Source organism: Arvicola amphibius, chromosome 9 (assembly GCF_903992535.2).
Source record: "Arvicola amphibius chromosome 9, mArvAmp1.2, whole genome shotgun sequence".
In the NCBI taxonomy this organism is placed as follows: domain Eukaryota; kingdom Metazoa; phylum Chordata; class Mammalia; order Rodentia; family Cricetidae; genus Arvicola; species Arvicola amphibius.
This window is the reverse complement of record NC_052055.2, coordinates 71,561,188-71,575,126: the sequence shown is the minus strand read 5'-3', so window position 1 is coordinate 71,575,126 and position 13,939 is coordinate 71,561,188. Positions and strand designations below refer to the sequence as shown.

Sequence of the window (13,939 nt, the reverse complement as noted above, 5' to 3'; positions counted from 1 at the left end):
CCAAAGCCCCAACAAAGCCATTATTATTAGTTGTGTTATTTCAGCCTGGGCATATCACTTCTTGACCTCAGAATTTTATTTTTTTCTGGGGAGAGTGCTAACACAGTTTCCCACATTTGGGAAAACCGCAGGGGTTGGCATGTCAGGAGCGCAACTTAGGATAAGCCTCGCCCTGAGAAAACCACCTTTGTGATTATGGTCATACTTAACCCTGCCAGTTAAGTATGACCTCAGAATTTTAGGACGAATCTGACAGCTCCTGCTTCTAAAAGCACTAGTTTCTGATACCCTCTAAGCGCCCCCGAAGCCAGGTTTCACCAAGTAGGCTCTATCCATTGTGTCCTCTCCAGTTTCCTCCTGAGAGCTCTCTCAGTCCCTGGACTAGTGTGGCAAATAGACAATGAAGTAAGATCCCAGGAAGATGTGGAAAGGGTGACATTTTCCAGGGGTGGTGGCCCACACCTTTAAAACCAGCACTCAGGAGGCAGCAACAGGCAGATAGAGTTCTAGGCCAGGTTGGTTTACCTAACAAGTGCCGAGTCAGTCAAGGCTCTTAGTGAGATGCTGTCTCAAATAAAGAAGCCAACACACGGTGTGGATCAGCTACAACCGGCATGTACTTAACCTTGGGCCCCACAACCATTTAGACTCAGATGGTAGCAACAGACGGATGGAGACCAACACTCCACTATTGGTGGGGCTCTGTATTCCCCAGGCTAACCTAACTGGGGCTTCTTCACAACCATTTCAGGAGTCCCCAGACAAACGCAGTCTCAACAGGTTGCTCTGAAGACTTGTTTCAGGGAAGTTAGGCTTGCTTTGTAGTGACTGAGCTTTTATTTCTGGATTCCTTTGGGGAAGACTCATGAAGTCAAAATGCCCTGGGCCTCCACGCCAAGCCCATAGAGAAATGTGTCTACATCACTCAATAATTACTTTGTTTTGATTCCCTGAGCATTGTTCATCATGACTGTTCAAATGAGCATCTGAGAACAGCTGACCCGGCTGATAGGTCTTCCACCTCAAAACAATTTATGGCCCCATTCCCAACTTCACCTCCATGCTTTGGCAATATAGCCCGATAGTAAAGAAATACTAGCAGAAAAAAAAAAAAAAAAAAACAGGGGGCTGGAGAGATGGCTCAGAGGTTAAGAGCACTGGCTGCTCCTCCAGAGGTCCTGAGTTCAATCCCCAGCAACCACATGGTGGCTCACAACCATCTATGAGATCTGGTGCCCTCTTCTGGCCTGCAGGCATACAGGCAGACAGAACATTATATACATAATAATAAAAAACCAACAACCAACAGTCTGGCTGCTGGGATACACGTCTGGTGATTTCAACACAGAACACAGCTCTCAAACACCTTGTTTTCACCGGTTCTAGATTTATCTATGGCTGGTGAGTTCCACCTCAGCAACCAGAATTGGAAGGAAGGGGGAGTCTCGAAGCTTTGTTATGTGCCCAACTGGAGCAGGAACAAATCCTGGCTATTTGAGAGAAAAATGATACTAAGATCACAGGAGAGCAGCTGCCGGCAGGTGAACAGGTCTGAGCTCAGGCTTCACCATGTAGGCAAACTCATTTATAATGGAGCAGCTGTGAGACCAAAGCAGAAATGGTATCCCTTGTGAGTTCATGCGAGACCAAGGCAAGTTAAACAGACCATGTAGGTTAAGGGTTCTGTTTGCAGTTAAGACAGTAAGTTCCTATTTTTCCTGTGTTAAATATTTGCAAGTTAAATTTCTATTTGTAATTAAGAATAAGTTTTTATTTATTAGATCTGATGTAAACTGCAAACCATGTTTGATTTGTACTAAACTTGTGACACCATCCACATAATTATATCCTTACCCTCCTTCCCATTCATACTATCTTTCTTTTCTGCCCAAATCCGTGGGTCCCCACAAAAGCCAACAAAGGAGACCAAGTCCCATATGTAAAAGCAAAGGGCCTTTATTTTAATCAAGTTTGTAAACTCGGTCTCTCAGCACGTCCAAAGTATTGGAATATCCGGAGAGCCCTGAGCTCAATTAGAATTGTGTTTTTATAGTAGCAAAGGTGGGGGTGAGGGGGTCTCTGAGGTTCAGGACCCCTGATTGGCTGACGTTTGTCTAGGGGTGTCCTGGTGAAGTGTTGGTAGGTGTTTCTATCTACAGTGCTTGGAATGCCAGGAATTTCCTTTGAATGGTCTGCTCTTGGGTTGGGGTCGGGCAACCTCAGCCTGCCAGGCATTGTCTCAGGGTAAACTATCTGAGACTCCAGACTCCATTTAAATTTATGGATGGCCAGAGTCCCAGGTGATAATTGTTGGAAGTAAAGAACTTCCTTTGGATTACCTGCCCACACTTAGCTTTCATGGCTGGCCACCACACTAACAATGTGTAAGAACCACTCTCTTGCCCCTGTAAACACTGTATCTCTTCTATAAAGGGGACTTCAATAGGCCAGCAGGGGCTGCTCTCTGAAATCCTGACTTAGAGCAGCCTTGGACTGGCCATACCTAAAATCCCAGCATACACTAAAATACAGCTTGCTTTAATCAGACAATTGTGGACTTGGTTTTTCTCACAATTTTCAGGTTTAACATACTAACATATACATATAAGTTAGCATTAACTAAGGTGTATAAGTACCTTTTTTCCTTTTTGGTTTCTTGAGACAGGGTCCATTTATGTAGCCCTGGGTATCCTGGAACTTACTTTGTGGACCAGGCTGGCCTTGAACTCAGAGATCTGCCTGTCTCTGTTTCCAAGTGTTGGGATTAGAGGCATGCACCACCCTACTCAGCCTGTGTGTAAGTGCTTAACATAGTATACAGGCACAAGGAGCATGGGGCAGATGTACAGAGGCCAGCCTGGTGTCGCAAACAGTGGATTGTGAAAACGGCCTCCATTGTGGGGCATACTGAAGTATGTAGAATTGAAGTGCCATGTTAGAAAGGACATGAAGGTAAGAAAGGTCACGCTGAGCAGTGGGGGTGGAGGAAGCAGAAGCAGGAGTTTGATATGAATATGAGCAAAAGGGGCGGGGTTTGCCACAGGCTCCCCAAGACTGGACTTTCAGCTTCCAAAACACAGGAAAAGAAACACAGTAAAAACGTGGCCTGCTAGTCTATAGTCCTAACATTTAGTAAGCAGAGGCAGGAGGGTCGGGAGCTCATGTTCTATGCTACGAATCAAGCTCAAGTAACATGAAACTGTCTCAAAACATCTTTAAGAATATGTATGTGTTACTGTGTTTCAAACCCTTTACACACATTACCCTAATAACTTGGCGTGTGCATCTCCCTCAGCAGGGTGTGAGTCTGTCCTTGACTTGCAGTCAGGAGGGAGAGAAGGGCCATTTTTGCCAAGAGCAATGTCATCAGCCATCAAGCAGTAGAGACAAGGCTGGACAAAAGCTCCAGAAGGAACAGGAACACGGGGAGGCAATCTGGGGAGCCTGAGTCCCAGCTCCATCTGGCTCTGGGAAGAGCCTCTCGCTTCTCTGTGTTCAGCCTATTCTCTTGGTACCCTTCCTCTGAATTTGTCTCTCAGATCTGAAGAGCAGAATTAATCCAAATTACCTGAACCACTAAGACTTGAGAACAGCGGAGAGAGGCTGCAGGGCCTTCCCCCACTCAGCCCCTGGCGCTGGGCACATGGTACAGGCTAAGGTCGTCATCAGGTGACGTCATGAGCCTGAATACAGCAGCACCCTCTGGTCGACTGACCAGTAGCAGAAGCTCCAGGTAACCGTGTTTTGAATAGGGCTGTGGCTCCTGCTCTCTGAGCTAGAACCATCTTAGCGGTGACAAATGGAACCCTGGATTCTAGTGCCAGCACAAAGTAAAGCAGGTCCGGCTGAGCACGGATGCCCAGGATGCCAACATTCAGACGGTCAAGGTTACTCTCTCCTACACACAGCACATGCGAAGCCTACCTAGGGCACACAGGACTTTCTAAAAACAAACAACAAACCCTTGAGTCTAAGTCAAAAGTGTTAGGAAAATTTAATACGACTCTAGTGACTTCATATTTAAATGCCTGAGTCACACCCACATAATAACACACGTGCTGAAGTCAGCATAAAGCAGACAACGTCCACCTCCATGCTTTCTAATCTCAGATAGAGCTAGTGGGCCCAGAGGCCTCTGGGAGTCCATCGTTGACTGGGGACTTTGCTCCATGATGAGTACCACCGCGAGGACACATACCACAAGTCACCAGGCAGTCTGGGGAGAGGCGGCACACCACCAGGGCACAGCCTTCCTCCCTCACCAGGAAGCAGCTTCAATTCCAAACAAGAGATGGGCGCCTTGGTAGCACGGGGAGAATTCAGCCATTGTCCTCCTTCAGTCACTCATGGAAACCTTTAAGTGTCACTGGTGCCTGGAACCACACGTAATCCTCTGCGGCAACAGCTGGAATGGAAGGTCTCCCACAGGACAGCGTCACAGTCAGTTTGTGGCCCCGGCTGGGCACTCGGTAGTTAAGCTTGGGTAGAAACCAATCTTCTCCACAGTCACGGTGCCCCTGTACCATGACAATGGTACCCATGAGCGGAGGAGCCTGCAGCTCACTAAAGGCATCAGCCATAAAGATGGCTCGGAAGAGACGACGCAAACAGGCAGCTGTGTTCAGGCTCTGGTCCACACTGAAGGGGACTAGTCTGGACAAGTCAAGTTCATAGAATTCCTTGGGGCTCAGGGCATTGCCTCCAAGAAGGATCAACACTCTTGGTACTAGTGTTCGGGCAAAGAAGTCCTCTAGGTGACTGAGGACGCTCTCCAGTTCCGCCAGAGCCTGTTGACACTTCCTGCTGTTCACCTCAGCGGTGAGCCGAGGTTTCTTCCTTGCAGTGTCCTCTGACTATAAAGATGAAGAGTGACAGAAGAAAAAACACGATAAAATTAAGTGGGTGGCCTTTGGTGTAACCCCATTGAGATGTGTAGATAAACAAGATTTCTGTTACTGGGCTTTATCAGAAAGCATTAAATTAAGGGAAATCTATACACTGTACCAACTACAGTTTGCCTATGTCTTGAATAGCAAAGATGGTGTTTAAAACTGGAGGATATCAAAATGAAAGCAATGAAATAGTGAGATGGGCCAGCAATTAAAAGGGGCTTGCTGCATAAGCCTGGCAATCTGAGTTTGATCCCCAGCACCCAAGTAAAAACAGGAAAGAATGACTCCACAAAATTATCCTTTGACCTCCACTGTGGCACAAGTATGTATGCAGTCAGACACACACACACACACACACACACACACACACACACACACACACACAGAGCAATAAAAAAATTTTAAAAATGTAAAAGACTTGGCATAGATCAAGGTAGCAATTTTTTGTTATACAGGTGATGGAGGAGTGTCTATGTGTTACTTTCATTGGTTAATTAATAAAGAAAACTGCCTTGGCCCTTTAATAGAACAGAAAATTAGGTAGGAGGAGTAAACAGAACAGAATTCTGGGAAAGAGAAGGGCAGACGCTTCAGGCAGTCGCCATATGCAGTCTCCATGCTTCTCCTCTCCGAGATGGATGCAGGTTAAGATCTCTCCTGGTAAGCCACACCTCATGGTGCTACACAGATTACTAAATATGGGTTAAAGAAAGATGTGAGAATTAGCCAATAAGAGGCTGAAACTATGGGCCAGGCAGTGTTTTAAAAGAATACAGTTTCCGTGTAATTATTTTGGGCAAAGCTAGCCGGGTGGCGGGACACAGCCCGCCGTTCCTTCTACATACAGGGAGTGTAGAAATGAGGATTACTTGGTTTAATCAAGATAATTCTAGAGTAGGCCATCCAGTTGAACACATCCATGGTTATTGAGAATGAAGAGATGGTTCACAGGGTAAAAGCATTTGCTCTACAAGCATGAAGACCTGAGTTCAAATCCTCAAAACCAAGTAAAAGAGCAATATCCAGCATTGCGTGGCAGAAACAAGAAAGTCCTGGGCTTGACCAGCCAGTCAGCCTAAATGTTGAGCTTCTGATTCAATGAGACCTGGTCTCAAGGCAATAAGGAAGAGAGCAATATATACCAGAGAGAGAGAAAGAGAGAGAGAGAGAGAGAGGAGAGAGAGAACATTCAGTGACGGAGGGAGAAAATAGAGTGAGTTAGAAAGAACTGCCTGTAGAGAAAGAACTAAAGAATAACATTGGTCAAAGGCAAAAAGCTTCAGAAGATAAAAAGTAGATGCTGCCTACTCCACCCAATTGTAATGGTACTCAAGCTCATATGGAAAAGCAAAAAAACCCAGGATAGCTAAAACAATCCTGTACAATAAAAGAGCTTCTGGAGGCATCACAGTCCCTGACTTCAAACTCTACAACAGGGCTACAGTAATGAAAACAGCCTGGTATTGGCATAAAAACAGGAGGACCAATGGAACCGAATAGAAGACCCGGATATCAATCCACACATCTTCGAACACCTGATTTTTGACAAAAAAGCAAAAAATATCAAATGGAAAAAAAGAAAGCATATTTAACAAGTGGTGCTGGCATAACTGGATATCAACAAGTACAAAAATGAAAATAGACCCATATCTATCACCATTCACAAAACTCAAGTCCAGATGGATCAGAGACCTCAACACAAATCCAGGCACACTGAACCTTATAGAAGAGAAAGTGGGAAGTACACTTGAACGCATTGGCACAGAAGACCACTTCCTAGATATAACCCCAGCAGCACAGACACTGAGAGAAACAATTAAAAATGGGACCTTCTGAAACTGAAAAGCTTCTATAAAGCAAAGGATACAGACAAGAGAAAACGACAACCTACAGAATGGGAAAAGATCTTCACTAACCCCACATCAGACAGAGGACTGATCTCCAAAATATACAAAGAATTCAAGAAATTAGTCACCAAAAGAACACATAATCCAATTTTAAAAAATGGAGTACAGACCTAAACAGAGAACTCTCATCAGAGGAATCTAAAATGACTGAAAGATACTTAAGGAAATGTTCAACATCCTTAGTCATCAGAGAAATGCAAATCAAAACAACTCTGAGATTCCATCTTACACCTGTAAGAATGGCCAATATCAAAAACACTGATGACAACTTATGCTGGAGAGGTTGTGAGGTAAAGGGAACACTTCTGCATTGCTGGTGGGAATGCAAGCTGGTACCACCCCTTTGGATGCCATTGTGCAGATTTCTCAGAAGTTAGGAACAACCTTCCTCAAGACCCAGTAATACCACTTTTGGGTATATATCCAAAGGATGCTCAATCGTGCCACAAGGACATGTGCTCAGCTATGTTCATAGCAGCTTTGTTTGTCATAGCCAGAACCTGTAAACAACCTAAATGCCCCTCGATCGAAGAATGAATAAGGAAAATATGGTACATTTACACAATGGAGTACTACAAAGCAGAAAAAAATAATGACAGCTTGAATATTGCAGGAAAATGGAGCTAGAAAACATTATTATGGAGCTAGAAAACATTATGTTGAGTAAGGTAACCCAGACACAGAAAGACAATTATCACATATACTCACTCATAGGTGGTTTATAAGCATAAAGCAAAGAAAGCCAGCCTACAAACCACAATCCCAGAGAATTTAGACAACAACAAGGACACTAAGAGAGACTTACATAGATCTAATCTATATGGGAAGTAGAAAGTAGAAAAAGACAACATCTCCTGAGTAAATTGGGAGCATGGGGACCTTGGGGGAGGGTTGAAGGGGGAGGAGAGAGGCAGGGAGGGGAGCAGAGAAAAGTATAGAGCTCAATAAAAATCAATAAAAAAAAGAGACAGAGAAACTGTCTGTATAGAAATTAAAAATTAAAAAAAAAATAAAATTAAAAAGAGACAGCTGATTGGCAACTGTTAGTAATAAACACCCCAATAAGCAAGTCCACACTGCAGAACTAGACAGAAAGCCTGATTACCAGTGCTGAACAAATCTGCGTGACAGAAGTCTGGGGAGAATTTGTAATACTATAGTTTGGGGGATTTTGTCTTTTTTTTCCTTTTCTTTTCTTTGCTCCTTTTAAGGAAGAATCTCTCAGCCGGGTGGTGGTGGCACACACCTTTAATCCCAGCATTTGGGAGGCAGAGGCAGGTGGATCTCTGTGAGTTCAAGGCCAGCCTGGTCTACAAGAGCTAGTTCCAGGACAGGTTCCAAAGCCACAGAGAAACCCTGTCTCAAAAAACCAAAGAGAAAGAAAGAAAGAAAGAAAGAAAGAAAGAAAGAAAGAAAGAAAGAGAGAGAGAGAGAGAGAAAGGAAGGAAGGAAGGAAGGAAGGCGGGAGAGGGGGAGAGGGAGAGAGAGAGAGAGAGAGAGAAAGAAAGAAAGAAAGAAAGAAAGAAAGAAAGAAAGAAAGAAAGAAAGAAAGAAAGAATCTTTCTGTGTAACAGTGTAACAGCCCTGGCCATCCTGAACTCACTTTGTAGACCAGGCTGGCCTCAAGCTCAGAGATCCACTTGCCTCTGTCTTCTGAGTGCTGGAATTAAAGGCGTGCATCACCACTGACTGGCTTTTCTTTCTTTCTTTTCTATTCTTTTTTTCAAGACAGGATTTCTCTGTGTAACAGCCCTATCTTTTCTGGAACTAACTCTTGTAGACCAGACTTGGCCTCAAACTCACATAGATTTGCCTGCTTCCGCCTTCCAGGTTTTTAAGCATTTTTTAAGAGAGTCTATGTACCCTGGCTAGCTTGGAACCACTTATGAAGACCAGGTTGGCTTCAAACCCAAGTGATCCACCCATCTCTCTCCTAAATGCTGGTTTTAGGGCTCCATCCCTGGCCCTCCTATACCATGTTTGTTACGTTTTCCAAGAGATCACCAGGTTCTTCTTATAAATATCAGTTCATAAGGCCCAGGCATCAGATAGAGATCTATCCTGAAATATTCACCAGACAGAACCAAAAGTTCCCACAGCAAACAGCAAAAGTAAAAGAAACAAACGGGAAAAGGATTCTGGAAGAAAGACACTGCAAGCAGCAAGGAGGAGAGTGGGAAAGCCCCGAGAGGGGGGGGGCATGGTGGCTATAATCCCAGGACCCAGGCTGAAGTAGGAGAACACTGAAATTCATAAGCTCACTGGCCTGTAAGATGGCTCAGGCCCTGGTTGCCAGATCCCTTGGCCCCACACAGTGTAGGAGAACTGCCTCCTGCAATAGTCCTCTGACATCCACACCTGCATGTGATGCCTGTTCCCCACTCCCCACACACACTAAATAAATGAATGTAAAAACTTTAAAGTTCACACATTCAAAATAATACTGGACAACATCACAAGACCATTAAAATAAAAACAAAACAAAACTCTAAGCCCCCCCCCCAAAAAAAGATCCCAAACTGATTAAGAATAAAAAATTGTTAGACTCTAAGGTCTAGAAATTATCCCCAAGAAAATACATTAAAAATAAAACCAGAAACGGGTGAAAATGTGAGAAGAAGAAATACAAATGTAAACACCCAGTTCAGGTCTGGGGCTATAGCTTAGTAATACAACACTTGTCTAGCATGTGAGGGGCCTTGGATTCTCAAGAGTGGAGGGGAGAGAGAAGAGGAGTGGAGGGGAGGAGAGAGGAGACAGAGCATTAAGGATAGGCCAGGTATGGCGATGCACACCTGTAACCCCAGCAATCAGCTGGGGAAGTTGAGGCAGGCAGATCACTGGCCTGAACTACACAGTAAAATTTTGTTTCAAGAAATATATACAGTTTAGAGAACTAACTCATGACGTCTTCATACAACACATAATAGGACGAGTCTCAGTAAGAGAACAAGGAGAGAGAACAACAAGGCCCAAGTGGGTAAAAAAAAAAAAAAACGAGAAAAGAAAGCCTTCGCAAAGGCCTAGGCTTCCTCGGAAGCTGAGGAGTTCTTAGCTCACTTTTCTAACTTGCCCACCATCTCAGAGCCACGAAGTCTTCCCACCCATTTTCTTCCAAAGCCCGCGCGAACCTGGGGAGGAGATTTTCGGTAGAAGTGCTTGAGGTGTTCATAGGGCAGAGGTAGCTGTTGGCGTTGGTACATGACATGCTTTAGAAGTTCACACGTAAACTGACAGCAGCCTTCCTGGCTCACGGGCCCGGGGAACACCACCGGCACCAAGTCTCTTGGGCGAAAGGGCTCCGAAGGTTCCTGAACTGACGTGATGACGGTCTCAGGATCTACTTGAGGAGCGTGAGTTTCTTCCGACTTCTCATACCAATCCAAATCTAGTCCGTGAATGAAAGAGTAAAGGGGGGGAGGGTTTAAAATCAACGTCAGTCTTCTCGTTCCCAGGGGTCACACCTGCAGACACCCACATATACCCTGGACGGTGACTGGAGACCTGATCCTGACCGGGAGCGACTTAAACGACATCAGGACAGGAGGGGACTTTCGGAGGCAGAGACTAAGGCTTCGCTATGAAGTGTGAAGTGGGGGCCAGCACACCCAAAAGCACGGGACCGGAGAAGCAGCTCCACCCAAAGCGAGGAAGCGACCCACAGGAAGCTCCGGCCAGGACACCGGGAACCAAGGAGACAGGGAGAACGACGGAGGAAGCGCCAGTCTCTAAATGCCTTCTGGAAGGTAGCAACAGGGAAGAAACGGGCCCCCAAGTTTTGGATCCCACGCCTTACCGGGGGCGGCCGCAGGAGACTGATCCTCTGGCCCGGGCGCAGCCATAGCTACTGCCTGCTTAGTCGCCCTGCGGTTAGAAGAGACGACGCGCGAAGCATCATGGGAAGCTTCTACTCTACTTCCGATTCCTACCGGCCGGAAGGAGCTCAGCGCGGCCTCTGGGTGGAGGAGGTTAGAGTTAGCTGCACCCCGGGGAAGTGTTCCCTACCGCTCGGCCCTTCCCACTTGGCTGACCCGCGTCCTCCGGGGCTGCCTTCCTAAGGGCGCCTCCTTTCACGCCAGCTCCCTGCGCACCCCACTGCGCGCCTGCTTGGTGGGAAGCCCTGTCCTAGGTGCTGGAGACTCCGCCGCGGTCAAGTCAGTCTCTGGCCGCATTAGGATTAGACTGTGAACAGGGACACCTGCCCCAGAGCGGGTTGGGGCAGGGTTAGGGTTAGTGTAGGGGAAGGGTGGTCCCCTGAATGTATGCCCTGTGACCTATAGGTAAAGTTAGCTAGGTAAAAAAAGAAGATCCTAGTGTTTGAGATCTTGAGAGACAACGTTCCCTGTTCAAGGACTAGAAGAAAATTTATAGAGCTAAGGTTTTTCCCAGTGGTGGTGGCGCACGCCTTTAATCCCAACACTCGGGAGGCAGAGACAGACGGATCTCAGAGTTCGAGGCCAGTCTGGTCTACAGAGTGAGTTCCAGGATAGGAACCGACAGAGAAACCCTGTATCAAACAAGAAAAGGAAGGATGGAAGGAAGGAAGAAAAAGAAAGGACAGACTCCCTCTACACTACTCTATGACAGGCTCACACAGAAACACAAAGTAGCGAACTGCCTGTTTTGGGGCCCGCAAGCAAGATGGCTGAGAAGGTAAAGGCACTTGCAGTCAGAACTGATGACCTGAATACAATCCTCGTGACACGCATTATAGGAGAAGAGAACAGACTCCCACAAGTTGTCCTCTCACCTCCGCACCACACAGGTGTGCGAGTCCGCACACAAATGTAACCATTTTAATTTACATTTTTGTAAACATACCCTTACACTTGCTACAGTGTAGACTGACAGGAGGATAAGGCTTAGAGGTGGCACCACCGTGGTTCAGTGCTTGGTGAAAGAGGCTGCAACTAGGACAATTTGGTTTGTTTGATACAAAGTCTCACTAGGTAGCTATGGCTGGCCTGGATCTCACAGAGATCTACCTGCCTCTGCCTCCCAAATGCTGGGATTAGGGTGTGTGCACCACCACATCCATCCCACCTAATATTTATTTGACTTTGAGTGATACAGCTGGGCAGTCATGGCATGCACCTTTAATCCTAGCAAGCAGATCTCTGAGTTCGAGGCCAGCCTGGTCTACAGAGTGAGTTCCAGGACAGCCAAGGCAACACAGAGAAATCCTGTCTTGAAAAAAAACAAACCAAATAAGAACCCAGCAAAAATGGGCGTGCAAATTAAACATTTGATGATAATAAATCAAAGAAGTTTATTTTAAACTTCTCTGGGGACATGGTTCAGTTCGTATCCTGCATGAACCCGAGGTTTGATTCCCAGAACTACAAAAAGTGCAACCTGTGGGGGCCAGCTGTGAAAGCTAAGCTGGGCAGGTCATCCAAAGGAAGTTCTTTTTTTAAAAAAAAAAATTTATTTATTCTGTACACAATATTCTGTCTGTGTGTATGCCTGCAGGCCAGAAGAGGGCACCAGACCCCATTACAGATGGTTGTGAGCCACCATGTGGTTGCTGGGAATTGAACTCAGGACCTTTGGAAGAGCAGGCAATGCTCTTAACCTCTGAGCCATCTCTCCAGCCCCCCAAAGGAAGTTCTTTACTTCCAACCATCATCACCTGCGACTTTGGCCACCAATAAATTTAAATGGAGTCTGGAGTCTCAATAGTTTACCCTGAGACAAAGCCTGGCAGGCCAAGGTTACCCGACCCCCACCCAAGAGCAGACCATTCAAAGGAAATTCCTGGCATTCCAAGCACTGTAGATAGAAACACCTGCCAGCACTTCACCAGGACACCCCTAGACAAATGTCAGCCAATCAGGGGTCCTGAACCTCAGAGACCTCTCACCCCCACCCTTACTACTATTAAAACACAATTCTAATTGAGCTCGGGGCTCTCTGGATATTTCAATACGTTGGACATGCTGAGAGACTGAGTTTGCAAACTTAATTAAAATAAAAATGCTTTGCTTTTACATATGGGACTTGGTCTCCTTTGTTGGCTTTTGTGGGGACCCATGGATTTGGGCATAACACAACCGATCCCAATTTAAGTGGCTAAGAAACTTAAATAGATTTCTAAAACAGTTCTTTGATGTACATATAATTTTACTATTTAGTAGAGACAAAAGCCAATTTTCATATTCATGAAATGGATGTGCTTGTTCCTCTAATACAAAGATAGACTGATGTAGTCAGATTTTATTTGGACTGCCAGCTCAGAAATGAAATGGAGATTTCTTATTAATTATGAAAGATCAGCCTTAGCTTAGCCTTGTTCCACTAGCTCTTAAAACTTATATTAACCCTTTTCTTCTAATCTGCATTCTGTTCTGTGGCTCATTATCTGGTTGAGGCCAGCCTTGTCTACAGAATTAGTTCCAGGACAGCCAGGGTAACATAGAAAAACCCTGTCTCTGTCTAAGAAGGAAAATAGACAGGTATCTTGTTGTGAAATATTATTTTAAGATGGGCTAAGTTTGTTTATGCTGTGGAATATTTGTTTAATGATGCAAAGATGTGTCGCATTCTTTAATGTTGCATTTGTTTAACTCTGTGAAGCTGTGTTACTTTGCCTGTCTATAACACCTGATTGGTCTAATAAAGAGCTGAATAGCCAATAGTGAGGCAGGAGAAAGGATAGGCGGGGCTGGTAGAGAGAGGATAAATAGGAGGAGGAGGAAAGTGTGAGAGGATTCAAGGGTCCAGTCACCCAGCTACACAACAAACCAGGCCATGGAGTAAGAAGTCAAGGAAGGGATACAGACATAGAGAAAGGTAAAAGCCCAGAAGCAAAAGATAGACAGGCTAATTTAAGTTTAAAAAAAAAAAAACTAGTTAAAAATAAGCCAAGCTTAGGCCAGGCATTTATAAGAAACAAGCCTCCATGTAATTGATTTGGGAGCTGGGTGGTGGGCCCCCAACAAGAGTCAAAAGAGTAAGAGTGAAAAATAACCAGCAGCATGTCTCGTGAATATAATTTAATGTAGCGGTGGGTTCGAAGAGGAGAAGAAATAGAAAGTCACCCTCAGGAAGACGAGAGCAGCCATGCAGTGGCCAGCACCTGAGATCTCAGCACTTAGGAGGCAGCAACAGTAGGGTGGAGACTTTGACACAAGCCTGGAA

At 45.4% G+C, this 13,939-nt stretch overlaps 1 protein-coding gene and 1 pseudogene across 1 annotated transcript; both read right to left on the bottom strand.

The window, feature by feature from the left end:
* Positions 1 to 90: 90 nt before the first annotated feature.
* LOC119824139 lies at positions 91 to 226 on the bottom strand (annotated as a pseudogene).
* Positions 227 to 3,969: 3,743 nt separating this feature from the next.
* On the bottom strand, positions 3,970 to 10,719 carry LOC119822859 (MAD2L1 binding protein). The gene is made up of 3 exons (XM_038342476.1): positions 10,596 to 10,719; positions 9,931 to 10,187; positions 3,970 to 4,853 (listed from the first exon to the last, which is right to left on the bottom strand). Exons 1-3 carry the CDS (start codon positions 10,639 to 10,641, stop codon positions 4,341 to 4,343), a joined length of 816 nt encoding a protein of 271 aa, XP_038198404.1. The 5' UTR covers positions 10,642 to 10,719; the 3' UTR covers positions 3,970 to 4,340.
* Positions 10,720 to 13,939: the final 3,220 nt, after the last annotated feature.